At 44.1% G+C, this 13,384-nt stretch overlaps 1 protein-coding gene across 4 annotated transcripts in view; it reads left to right on the top strand.

Annotated features, from left to right (window-relative positions):
- The first annotated feature begins 1,100 nt into the window (after positions 1-1,100).
- The window catches only part of PIEZO2 (piezo type mechanosensitive ion channel component 2), a 436,624-nt gene continuing 424,340 nt past the window's right edge, over positions 1,101-13,384 (top strand). Inside the window, exons 1-2 of one of the 4 annotated variants that reach the window (XM_074340377.1) lie at positions 1,117-1,209; positions 1,329-2,120. In XM_074340377.1, the coding sequence (XP_074196478.1) occupies positions 2,057-2,120 (64 nt within the window). In that variant the 5' untranslated portion in view covers positions 1,117-1,209; positions 1,329-2,056. Of the gene's footprint in view, positions 2,121-13,384 lie in introns of all 4 variants that reach the window. The other 3 variants (XM_074340379.1, XM_074340380.1, XM_019713452.2) reach the window with 3 other exon arrangements.

Genomic DNA, 13,384 nt, shown 5'->3' with positions numbered 1-13,384 from the left:
TCTTCATTAATAATAATAATGATAATAATAATCATAGTAATTCACAGTCATTCTCATAGAATTTGTGAAGGCATGAGCTCAAAACACAAGATTACTACATCTCAAAAAGGAGAGGTGAACACAGAACCAGTGTTTGCATACTGTCCATCAGAAGACTTTTCCATTGTCTCCAACCAACACAAGCCCAGGATACTGGTGCAGAGTGGAAGTCAAATTCTTCCTTCTCTGTTCTCTTGATGGAAATGCTAGTTCTGAATGGCCCTCTCTACAGATCGGAAAGTCATTTTCCTTCTTGTCCAGAGGATCCCAAAGTGCTCCAGCACATCTCCCCCACTCTTGGATAATCTTGAAATGCGAGACGGAGGAACACTGACCTCTCCCAGCTAGAACCAGATTTCTCTAGATCTTACCTAGAGAACAAGAAAAAGGAGGTTATTAGGAGAAACTGGAAATAATAAGTTCTTTTCCCCAGAGCCATGACAAGCAACAAAACAATCTAAGGCAAAAACATGATTTTTCAAAATTTACAAAGTGGATGCACATCTGAAAACGTACCCATTCTCGGAGAGACCTGGGATTTCCCAGAGCCCATTCAGAACTGAAATTTCTCACAAGGTTCAAGACGGACAGGATCACTGGTCTGTATTAATTCCGGTTCTATTCTTAATCAAAGCTAGTAGTGAAGTGTGGTCCAAACACGAGTGACAGTCCTACAAAGTTGTTCAAGCCCCTGACTACTCTCGTGCTGCGCCTGTGCATTTTGCTTTGAATATTAAATACTTCTCTGGGTTTGGGTAAGCTCAGGGGGCACACCCCGTAGACAGGATGCTAGGATGTGTGCGGGAGGTATCTGCAGAATGACAGAACCCAGCAGAGTTGCGGGTTTGGGGAAGCGAGCAGCAGTGAAGGACACGGTGCAGGGGCGAGAGAACGTGTAAAGTACACCCGGCTGGAGGCGCGGGGCCTCTTCCTCCACGCGGGCGCCGCGGATGCAAGCTTGCCCTCCGCACCCGTGCACTGCGCCCGCCTCGCTAGCCGCGCAGGGGCGGGCTCCCCGCGCGCCGGCTCTGGAACCGCCTTTCCATTGGCCCGGGGGCAAGCTCGTCCCCGAGTGAGGCCTCGAAAGTTTCATTGAAGGTGGTGAAGTGAACGGTGAGCGCCCGCCGGGTAGCGAGGGCTGCGTCGTCAGGGCGAGGCTGCGCCGCAGTGGTAGGGGGCACGCTGGCATCCGGGCGACGTTGGGTTTTTATTTTTTTTTAATTGAGGCCGTGGAGAAGGAAGTTGGAGCCTGACCCACTCACTGTGCGCTTTCCTCTTGTTCTACTCAGGCTCGCACGATTTCTTCTGGTGACAAAGGGACTTGCAGCGCCACTCGCGGACCAATAACAGAAGCCCAGTCCCGTGCTGTCGGGGATGGTTCTGCACGCCTGGCTGCTCCTGCCCGGGTCTCTCCGGTTCGAAGCTGTGGGGTGCAGAGGCTGAGCCGCACTGCCGCCCGGGGATCCGCCGCGGCGCCACTCGGAGCCGGCGGGCAGTTCCAGGACCCCGGGCCGAGGGGCGCGCCTTAGGCTGCTTGAGCAAAGGGCGGGAGCCCCGCAGCCAAGGCACGTCGGCTTCAGACCTGGTTCAGCAAAGAAAGCTCCCCTGCCGCCCCAGAGCGACGCCCCGGGAGTCAGGCGAACGGACAGTACGCCCTTCTCGCCCCCTTTCCTCGCTCCGCCCCCTCCGGACCCTCCCAAAGAGCCCCCGCGAACGGCCCGGGTCCCGGCCACCCGCTGAAGAAGTCGCAGCCGCTGGATTGGGGAGCCTACACTTCATGGGCGGGCCGTGGGGGTTCTGGCGTCTGGAGAGGGGGCTACCTAGAGCTGGGTGAGGGGCGGCCGAGAGCCCGGTGAGCGCGCACTCGAAACTGATCGCGCGGCGGCCCTCGTCGAGGCGATGCCCAGGCGGCTGCGAGCCGCAGGCCACAGGAGGCCCTAGGGGGGACGGGCCTAGCGCCCCAGTCCTAGGGACCCTTGAGCCTCTCCCCTCTGCTCGGAGTCGCCTGACCTTAGCGATGGCCTCGGAAGTGGTGTGCGGGCTCATCTTCAGGCTGCTGCTCCCCATCTGCCTGACAGTAGGTGAGTGCGGTCCACTCACTGAGGTTACTTGGGAGGGTGAAGGGGATGCCTGGGGAGGGGGGTGGGCTTCCGAACAATTCAAAGTTAAGGGCTCTAATTCCAGACTCGGTTCGGAAGTCCGCGTAAGGGTCCCGGGGCTGGAGGCGTCAGACGTGTGCTGTCCTGAGTGTCACAGCATGGCCCTTTCACTTCCCGCGCTGGGGCGCACGTTTAGGGTCTCAACCGTCCAGCTGCAGAGTCCGGGAGACCGGATCGGCATGTGCTGGAGACTGCGTTGAATTTAGTCTCACGTGGAATATCTTTCGTGGAATGCTGACTTGTACAAAAAGGATACAGATCTGGCTGGAAAACGATTGTAGACTCCCTTCCTCGGTGCAGTACAGGATCCTGCCGGGGGCCCCTTCTCCCTCTGTCCCCAGACGCACAGCACACTGTGCATCCGGAAGGTACAGAGCCATCTCTTCTCCCCCACATCCCAGAATTGTGACGGAAGAGTTGAAGGACTCCGGTTATTCTAAAAAGAAAAGGAGGGAGAAGTATAGGGAAGCAGTGCCCTAAAGTTAGTTACTTTCCTTTACTCCCACAAAAGCCCCTGCAACAAAGTGCTGGGATGCTCTCAGACTACTGAGACCCAGTTACGCCCTTCAGGCGCCGGGTCTTCAGGTCTTTAAAGGATTCGAAAGCTGAATTGCGACTTTCTGGGACTGGTGAGGGTTAAGGGAGGGCCAGAAGAGAGCTTCATGGACTCTCAGTCAAGGATCTCTTTCTATAGGGCTGGCAGGGTGTTTAAAGAAACTGGGCGTCAGGTCTTAAAGACACTGGCAGCGTGCTTGAAGTGAGAGATTCTGCGTTTCTTCTCTAATGGACGGTGCTTCTTAGATTCGATCCCACTCCTAAGAATGACTGGCAGCGCCTTACTTTCCCCTTCCCCCAGCAGAGCTAGAAAACAGAACCTTTTACCAAGTAGCAGTTGTATTTACAAAGAAAGCGTGGCCTTCGCGGAAAAGGCCACCAATTTGCATTTGCCAGAGGCTGAGGACTCAACACACCTGTGCTGTTTTATTTGTGCAAGTAATCTTTCAAAAGGGGGATTCTAGCGTGTTTCTTGAGGGTTGATCCCAGCTACAGAGAGGATTTTGTAGTCGGTGTTAACATGACGAGTGAGTGAAAGGTTTCAGGGACATCAGCGCAGGGAACCTCCGCGGAAACCTGAGAAGGTTCTCGGAGTAGAATCAGTCTGTGGCATCGCAGGGTGCTAGGGAGCAGGAAGGGCCAGCGCACTCATGCCGGCCTTGGCCTCTAGTGTGCCGTTTGAGTTTCGAGGCAGGACCATTTTTCGGGGATCTTTGTCCTTAATAATCACGCATGTAGATGAGGAGCGCGGCTTCCAGGAAGCTGATGTGGACTTCTCCGCCAGCTGGTTTAAGTTGGAAGAAAAAAGGCTTTGGGAAATCGACTGGGGAAAACAGCGCCAGGTTACTTCTGGTGCGTTACTCACAGGTCATGTCACGGTCTGGGGACTGTCTGTGTATCTGAAACGCCTGGCACCGTGACTGTCTCAGGGCTGGCAGGATATTGAAAGCAACTGGGTGTTACTGTACTATATACAACATTTACTATACACCGAATGGAAGCTAGTGCCCGAGTTGACAGGGGGCTTTCAGTGTGAGGCCGATTTGTGGTTGTCATTACTGATGGGGGAGGAGGACTGTGGAGTGGCACTAGAGTCAGAAGGCCCTCTCTTCTCCATTGGCCCTCCATCTCCCTCCCTCTTCTTTCCCCCACAGTTTCTTTCTCCCCCACCTCCGCCCCCCTTCTCACTCCACTTTTTTCCCTTCCCTCTCCTCTCTGCGGGATGGCAGCTTGCGGTGACTGTCGGAAAAGTTAGGTTGATGGTTATCTGCTGCCAGCTCGATCCACTCCAGTGACTTGCACAACTAGCTAAGGGAAATGACAGCAGGGATTACCCACTGATTGCCAGCGACCTCTCTCGGAGTTTAGGCTCTTGCAGGACCCAGCTTGCCTGCCCCGATGCTCCTCGGCCACTGGGGTTGGGGCATTGTTATTTCGACTAATGGCTGGTGGTCTACACCGCAAAGCCCTTGAGTTGAAGTAGGACTGTGGAGTTCTGCCCTCCAGTGGGGCCTAGGGGCTTCTCCTTCCCAGCTCAGACGCCCCAAGGCGTGAGCCGCAGCTGGCCGCTCCTGAGCACGAGGAGGGAGGCTACCAGGGGCGCCGGGAGGAGCAGGGACCATTGTCCCGTGAATGTGGTCCCGCCTCAGTCCGGCCCCTTTTCCCCTTGTCCCCAGCTTCTTCCCGGGACCCCGTGGGCCCGGCGCAGTGTTCACATCGGTAAGCTTGGGCCCAAGGGTTGGCGTGCTCCCAGCCCAGGACGCATACGTGCGCTCCACTGCCGGGGTTTTCCTGGATCTGCCTCCAGGGACTCAAAGATGACAGCCCCTTGGCCGCCTGCGGTCCTGCTGCCTGGATTCCGGGACAGACAGAGTTGGCCCGGCCCGGACGATTCTAGACTACCTTCGCTTTCCAGTTCATTCCTCTGGATTCCTAGGCGTCTTCTGAGCGACGGGAGGCTAACCTCGTGTGTGTGTGTGTGTGTGTGTGTGTGTGTGTGTGTGTGTGTGTGTATGCGCGCGCCAGGCTACAGGGGGGGTGGAGGCCTCCTGCTGGGTCTAGAGCCTGTTGCTTCCCCCGCCCCACCACCCTTGTGGAAAGCTAACCTAGGGGACGGTGAAGGGCGTGGACCTTGGACTTCACCCCTTGACTGGAAGAGAGGAGAGCTCCTGGGAAGACTAGAGGACTGACCCCCCCTCACTTCCTGGCTGCTGCTTAAGAGAGACAACCCACTTCCCAGGGTTAATGATGCCTTCTAATAATTGTAATTGATGGGACAAGGGGGGGCTGGGCAGGTGTGGCCTGATTTAAACTCATTTCTATAGGAAGTGGATGTTTTCAAGGTTATTAGAGGGTTTTCAGGTCTGCCTACTCCCAAGGTTCTACTAAATCAAATATTCAGGTTTCCCCAATATGCATGGACAGTGCAAAGGTCTGCATTAGAATCGATTTTTACATTTCAGCCATCTATTTATATCGGGGCAAGGCAGCCTTCAAAGCCAAGACTTTGCAGAAGCTTACGTATTTCGCTTTAAACCCATTTCTCTAACATTGATGTTGAAAATTTTATGCACAGAGATGCTCTAGCATTTTCACCTAATAATGGATGTTAAAAATGAACTGTTACTGAGTTTAATCTGATGCTTAAAATTTCTTTTTCCCTATAAAAGAAATTTAGAGAGACACTGTGAGTGACATCAGGCCTCTATTAGGCATTATGTGACTCTTGGGTGTTAAATGCCTAACAAAACCATGATGTAATATTACATGTTGTTTGCCATTCAAAATGAACATCCAGTGACAGATTTTTCCACATCAGTAGAAACTAAAAATTTTAAAGATCTCCTAAATTATCTATAACTGCTTGGATAGCTTTTCTGATGTTTTTCCCTTCAAACAATACATGAAAAAAACCAAAAACCAAAACAGACAAAGCTTTCCTTAATATTATGCAATCTTTAATAATTATAATGATATCTAATCATTGTTGAGCACTTTAGAAATATTTTTACATTTATTTTCTTTTAGCATGATTCTACTGTATAAGCACACCTGAATATTTAAGAGCAATCGATTAAGAACAATATAGTGATACAGTCTATATATTGTAAAACATTAAATTTTGTAAGATTTGCAGATTTAAGTAGTTGTTTCGTGGACCTGGAATCGAGTAAACAAAATAAATCAAACATCCTATTGGATTGAGGCTAAATACAAAGCTGTATTGGAAAACATTTTTAAAATATTTGGCTGTGAGATATAAGCCTATATGATGCTTATCAAATTCAAATTCATCTTTAAGTATGTGATTTAGTCTATTCCTGGGTTGGAAGTGGATTGATATATTTTTAATCACATGCTCCTGACCCATTCCTTACATCTTGCCTAGTGTTCTTTGGAGTTTCCTTAATGTCCTGCCTAGAAGCACTGACTTAACCATTTTCAGCGGAGGGGAAGGGAGCCCGGCTTGGACAAAATAGATTGGTCCAGAAGGGGCAGAGCCAATGGTAGCATCAGTAGCTTATACTTCCCCTAAATGAAGTGACCATAGCTTAGGAAAGAACAGAGCACAATAGGAGACAGTGACACACAGAAAGAACTAACCAACTAATGAGTGCTCTGAGGAAAAATCACACTTGGATCCAATAGTGCAAATCTAGGAAGAATCTCTAAAATTCCCTATTGAGATAGTTGGATTAAATAAAATCTGAGCAAAAATATGGAGTCACTTTTGAAATACGTATGGGTATGGTTATGTAAACAATTTTCTCTCTATTGTATAATATGTTTTTTCACCATATGGAATCTATCATTTTGAAATTACACTTACACATACCCTAAGAATTACAAATGAAGCCTGATCAGAGTTAAGATTCTCCCCTTTCTTTTGCTGTGGCTTTCGAGGGTAGGGGCTTTCAGCTACTGAAGGACGTAGTCACAGCAGTTGAAGTCATTTTCTTTTCTGTCACACTTTCTTGGCTTTATATAAGTAGATCATATTTATCATTTTCAGAGAAGAGAAAAAGTAATAATGAAAAGGATTAGAAATTTTCAGTTTAATTCTAAAATAAAATATTTCATAAACAGAGATGGGCATAATCATTTTGTCAACTGGGCAGTGGAAGCTGGAGCCATGTGTCCACCTTGTAGTTTATCATGGGTATGTCACAATGTAGGCAATGTGTACTGCTCATAGTCAGAGGTAAACAGGAAGCTTTGGATTTTACCTTTGGGGAGAGGAGGGTGTGGTGACTTGGCAATTTAAAGGATCTCCATTCACATCAGGCTCTGCCCTTTACTATGTGATCCTAGAGTTGTTTTTGGTTGTTTCTGTTTTCTACCTGTAAAATGGAGATATTAATATTTCCTTTTATGGATGGTTGTAAAATAGTGTGCTCCACACACCTTCTATAATGCCTGACATTCTGCATGTGCTCAAGAAGGCGGGTACTATTATTATATTTATTAATTAAGATGAGAAGAGCAGGGATGCTTGAGGAATGTGTTCCTAGAAATTAACACTAACAGATGGTGACATTAGTCCTAAGGAGACTGACATGTGTACGTGGATTTACAGGAAAACAATTTAATACCTTCCTCAAGCCAAATTATGCTATGAAAATTGGTGTGTGAGTGGCAGGAGAATTTTTAATTATCAGGATTTTTCTTATCAGCTTTGTTTAATATTTTATGTATCTGCAGTTGCATTCTAGTTAAATAATATGTCCTATTAGAACTATACTGCCAGTGTTTACTTTTCTCTCAGACACCATGCCATAATTTTCATGGTCTTTATTTAATGTGATTTTATTTATTTATTTGTCTATTTTTATATGGCATTTTTAAAGATCCTATGTTACTAACAATGAATTGTATATGAAGTTACATAGTAACAAAAATATAATATTATAATTTTTTCCTTAAATGTTCAGGAGAACTTAGAAAAGTATAAGCACACCTGAATATTTAAGAGCAATCGATTAACAACAATATAGTGATACAGTCTATATATTGTAAAACATTAAATTTTGTAAGATTTGTAGATTTAAATAGTTGTTTCATGGACCTGGAATCGAGTAAACAAAATAAATCAAATATCCTATTGGATTGAGGCTAAATACAAAACTGTATTGGAAAACATTTAAAAAATATTTGGCTGTGAGCTATAAGCCTATATGATGCTTATCAAATTCAAAAGACCCTCCACTTGGCCTTTCAGATCCATTAGGACATGGCAGGATCAAGACGAATGAGGAGACTTGAAGTCAGGTAATTAATATCTGTGGAGAGACTGCATCAGACATACAGCTTTTTAAAAATATCATAATTTTTGAACTGTCCAATAATTATCATAGAACATTTAGGCATAGAACATTTAGCTAAATAACTTTGTAAAATTTAAGAGTGATAACATACAATTTTGCATTTTTTTCTATTTACTGGTGTATTAAAAAAAAACTATATAAAATAGCAATTAAAAAAATGTTTTTCCAGGCTCCCGTGAACGTACAATTTTTGTTTGCTTTGTTTTATCATATAGGATGGTGATGTTTTTTCTGATTAATAACCTGCTATTTTTGAATTCTCCTTTCTTTTACTATATTGGGAGGCACGGTTCTGCATTAAACTAGGACACTATAGATGGGCATATTTAAACTTTTTTGGATACGAATTTCAAATTTTAAATACATTTTATAAAAAAGAATGGATTTGTTGTATCTGTGTGGTTAGTTCTGGCTGTCTGTTGCAATTTCATCAGACATCTGGGGGTAAAGATGTTGCTAATACTTTACTCTCTTAGGGAGTTATTTATTCTATTATCTAAACTCAGATGATTCGCCCCTCAGTATTTTTTCCAGCTCTGAACTCTCTACCCTTTCTCCCTCTCCCCTTTAGGTTAGACTCTGTCAGCACCTTATCTTCTCCCTGCAACCTTCTCTGGTGTGCTCAGTGCAAGTTTTCCCTCTGCTCTTTACTTGCACATTTACAATGATGTTGTTGGTGCCACTGACCCTTAGGTACAGATGCTGTCCAAATCAAGTACCTCCTTCATAGATGTTCTTCTAGGTTTGTCTTTGCTCTTTCATCTTGGTCAACAGAAGTGTTGTTGCAGTGGGTTTATATCCTGTGTGTTCTTCAGTGTTGGAAAACCTGAAACCTATATCTTGGCCTCTTTACATCCTCCCCATGTGCTGAGCCAGTTGTGCCCTCCACTGCTCAAAGCCCTCCAGAATCTATTCTGCAGTTAAGAGTATTTGGGGCTTTTCTCCATGTCAATTACATTCCAGCCTTACCTGAGTCAAAATCAGGAATTATTGCCATTTCTACCTTCAATACTGTGCTTGGCCATCAGCTCAGCAAATTTGTGTTCCTATCCTGGTAGCAAGTCAATTCTTTTCTCCCCCATTTATAGATGGCCCTTGCAGCCAGTTTTAAGCAAAGGCAATTCTGTTCTTCATAAGGTCTCTTTTCAATATAGATTTCTCAGGGAAATGTGTGTTAGACAGAATAAACTTTATTATCTCTCACATGATATTCAAGCTGTAGGGGAACCAAAGTTGGTATGCGAACTGTGCTCTATGATGCCCAAGGAGGATGTTGTTGCTCTGCTATCTCGCAGGTATTGCATTCAATCCTGTTCCCATGCCCACATTAAGCTGAAGGATGGAGGAGGCAAATACAGAAGGGACACCCCTTCTTCACTTTCTGAGGTCACGACCTGGAAGTTGCATGAATCACTTCTGTTCATACCCCATTAGCTTGAATTTAATAATAGTATTCACTTACCTAACTGCAAAGGAAGCTGGGAATGTCATCTTTATTTTGGCTGGTAATGTGCTCAGCTAAAAACAGAGGAATTGATAGTGTTGCAGTGATAAAGAAAGAGAGAATGGATATTAGCATACCAATATCAGTCTATGCCTCTTGTAGATGAAGATAACTTAATGTGCCTTGCAGACACTGCCAACTTTTCTACCCCACCATCCCCACTTTTCTTCTATACCTGTAACTAGACTCCAGTACCAGCAGGCTCCTAAATGTGATATACAAAGTGTGATCCATGAGCAGGTATACTGCACTCTGAAAGAACTGCGTAAGCTTTCTAATTTACACAGACAAAAGTCTGGGGAATATGTGTAGGAATGGGTGTTAAGGGTATGGGATAATGGTGGGGGGAACTTAAAGTTGAATCAGGCCAAATTTATTGGTACAGGACCGCTAAGCAGAGATTCTGGATTCACTGTCATAGCTTGAAGTGTTAGAAAGAGGTCTATCAGTTTGGTTGGTTGGCTGAAGCATGGACCAAAAAGTGACCTATGCCCAATGAAATTAAAATGCCATACCTGCCTTGGTATACCATAGAGGAAAAGAGCCAAAGGCTTTTTAGGGGGAGTGGCATGGTAAAGTGGGTTTATCACGTGAGGCCTGCTCACCTACCTTGTGAAGGTACAGAGAACACACATTTCACCACTACTGTGAGAAATAAATTTGTAACTGGAGGCTTAGCATCCTTGAAGTGCTCTGTGCTTGCTCTTCTCTGTAGGTCAGAAATTATAGTGTGAACTGCTGTCACTTAACTGGAATCTCTTAAGTTCAATGGAAATACTTGTATTCTGGGTGGCAGGGGCCACCAAGAGGCCCACTTAATTGCCAAAGACAGGGTGGATATCATTATCATAATGGACAGTGGAGTCAAAGCAGTAATCAAAATAGTCTGACTCCAAGACCTGTGGCATTTAGCTTGTTAATCATGGTGTTCCTAGAAGTGAAATAGATGTACAGTCCACTAAATTCTGGCTTGATTTGTCTAAGTAGACGAGTTCTAGCCTAAGCAATAAAAGTCTGACTTGAATCACCAACACAGAGCCATTGCCCCTCAATCAATCCCTCAATCAATCCCCAGACTTGAGGCAGTTTATAGACCCAGAAACTTTGAAAGGAGGACTTGTGAAGAACAGAGTTGTGTTTGCTTAGAACTGGCTACAGGGGCCATCTATCAACTAGAGAAAAGAATCTGCTTGCTACCAGGACAAGAATACAAACTTTCTGGGCTGCTGGCCAAGCAAGGTATTGAAGGTGGGAATGACAATGATGGTTTGCCTGATAGGACTGAGATAAGGCTGGAATGTAATTGACACTGAGAAAATCCCCAAGTACTCTTAACTTTAGAAGAGCAGACTAGGTCCCCTTGAAGAAGTACCCCCACTATGTTGGCCAATTACACTTTCATTTCACTCTCCCCATCCCATTTCTTAGAGTAACAAGTCTCTTCCTTTAAGTTGTAAATATTTGTGGAAAGATAAGACTACAACTTGTGGTCCATATATTATTATAAGTTAATTCAAACAGCTTATTTTCCTTCTATCACCTCGTTGGGAGAGAATGGACATTTTAACTGAATAGGGAGAGACAGTTGTTAAATGGTGTTGTAGGCATGGTCTAGATTCCAGGGATATTTTTTAGAAGGTCATAATATCATTGGACATTTAGGGGCTTACCAAGAAGAGTTCCAATACCAAAGGTAGCACATCTTTCCTAAAGCTAGCTTTACACGCAGGAAACAGGACACAAAAATTATTTCTGTTCCTCCTTCTGTTATTTGTATTATGTGGTTTCTGACATCTAAGGGGAAATATACTGTTTTGATTAAGAGCCTCAGCTCTAAAGCTTGAATGTTTAGGTATAGATCTTAGTCTGTCATACTAGCTGTGTGACCTTGATCAAGTTGTTTTACCTCTCTGTTCTTCAGTTGTTTCATCTGTAAAATGGGTTGATAATAATAGTACCTAGGTCAGAAGATTGTTGCAAGGCTTAGATTGACAGTGCTTGTCAAGTGCTTGGGTGCAGTGCCTGACCCATGGTAAATACTCAATAAATCTTAGGTGTTATTAGTAGTTCTAGAATTTAGGCATTGTTATTAGTTAAAGGCTATTCTGAGGACTTGCTCATCGGAAGCAGCATAGTTTCCTGGGATGATAATTTGGACTTGCAGTCAACTTCCAAGGAATTGTTGGAACACGACCCATCGTAAATTGAGGACTGTCTGGTCCCCTTAAGTCCCCCAGTCAGAGCTGGAAGGTCTCTGTGCCCATTTGTTCATTGTTACCTTTGAAATAATGTGACATATTAATTGTCCTTTTCAGGCAGAAAGAATTGTTTCTTCAGTGTTCACCTGGCACTTGGTTCATACGTATTATCACAGAGTTTTGTATTTAGTTATATGATTGCTCTCTTCCCTTCCATGTATCTGCAAATTCAAGGACCCTGTGCAATCTTTGATAGCCTCAGCACTTAACTTACTGCCTAGCATGGCAGATACATTTCACCCTTCTTATCTCCAGGTTCCCCATCCATGGATTCAACTAACTGAGGATTGAAAATATTTGGAAAAAACAAAATCATGTTGTTGCTGATGTGTATTGTGTAGTTAGGTCTATGATGGTTGTGTCTGTACATAATTTTTTTCTTGTCCTTATTTCCTAAACAATAGAGTATTACAACTATTTATATAGCATTTACATTGTATTAGGTATTTTAAGTAACAGAGATGATTTAAAGTGTATGGGAGGATGTGTGTGTAGGTTTTATGCAAATACTACACTATTTTATATGAGGGACTTGAGCAGCCTCGGAATTTGGTATCTTCTAGCTTGGGTAGGGAGGTGTCCTAGAATCAATTGTCCTTGGATACCAAGGGACAACAAATACAAAAATATATACACTATTTTTGAATAGGTTTTTCTGACAGTAAAACTGTATCCAATCATGATATTTCAGCTGTCTGGCAAAGGCTATAATACACAGTGAACGCTAAAGAAATATTTACCAATTGATTTTTAAGAAATTCGTGGATTAAATTTTTTTCTCTTGAATATGTCTGAAGTTTGAAAATAGAGTTAGGTCTAGTGTCTTATAACTATTGGCTTTTACATTTTTGAATATAAAATTCATACCAGTCTAATTTACATGCTCTGTGACTTTTATAAATGTGAATTTTATCAGCATGGCAATTAATACATTTTACTTGCTTTGCAGTGAATAGAGAAGGAAAAACCCATTTGACAGTGGTAAAGCTTGACCGAAGCATCATCCTTGAAGTGCATATTATTTTTTAAAATGTTTTCAGCTCTCCTGGAACCACAGAATTGATCTGTTTTCTGTTGTGGTCAAATCTGCTAGGTCAACAGTTTCGGCCACAGGTGCAGAAAAGGAGCAAGAACGTAGAATCTTAACAAGCTGATACTTTTGAACCAAAGCTCCATGGAAATGCATTATAGATCTATGCAGAATTGAGCAGTCCCCGGTCCTGCTATTTCTTCCCTTCTTCTGCATTCCTGGGACTGTACCTGCCTGCTATTAGCGGTCTGCTTTGACATTGCCAGAGAAATATATGTGCCCCTGCTAGAGAATCTAGGAAGCGAATATTAGGGCCCTGGTCTGAAGGTCTAACAAACAAGTCTCAATTCTGCTAATAATGAGCTATGAAACTTTGCCAATTATTGGAAACTTTATTCCTCAAATTACATCACCTAGAAAAGAAGGAATTCAAGGCTAAGAAATATTTTCGTGATTCTCACAGTAATATTTCTGCACATAATTATTTTCAATGTTAGAAGGTATGACTATGAAGC

The sequence above is a fragment of the Rhinolophus sinicus genome, linkage group LG09 (genome assembly GCF_036562045.2).
Source record: "Rhinolophus sinicus isolate RSC01 linkage group LG09, ASM3656204v1, whole genome shotgun sequence".
NCBI lineage: Eukaryota > Metazoa > Chordata > Mammalia > Chiroptera > Rhinolophidae > Rhinolophus > Rhinolophus sinicus.
This window is presented reverse-complemented; position numbering and strand designations above follow the sequence as displayed.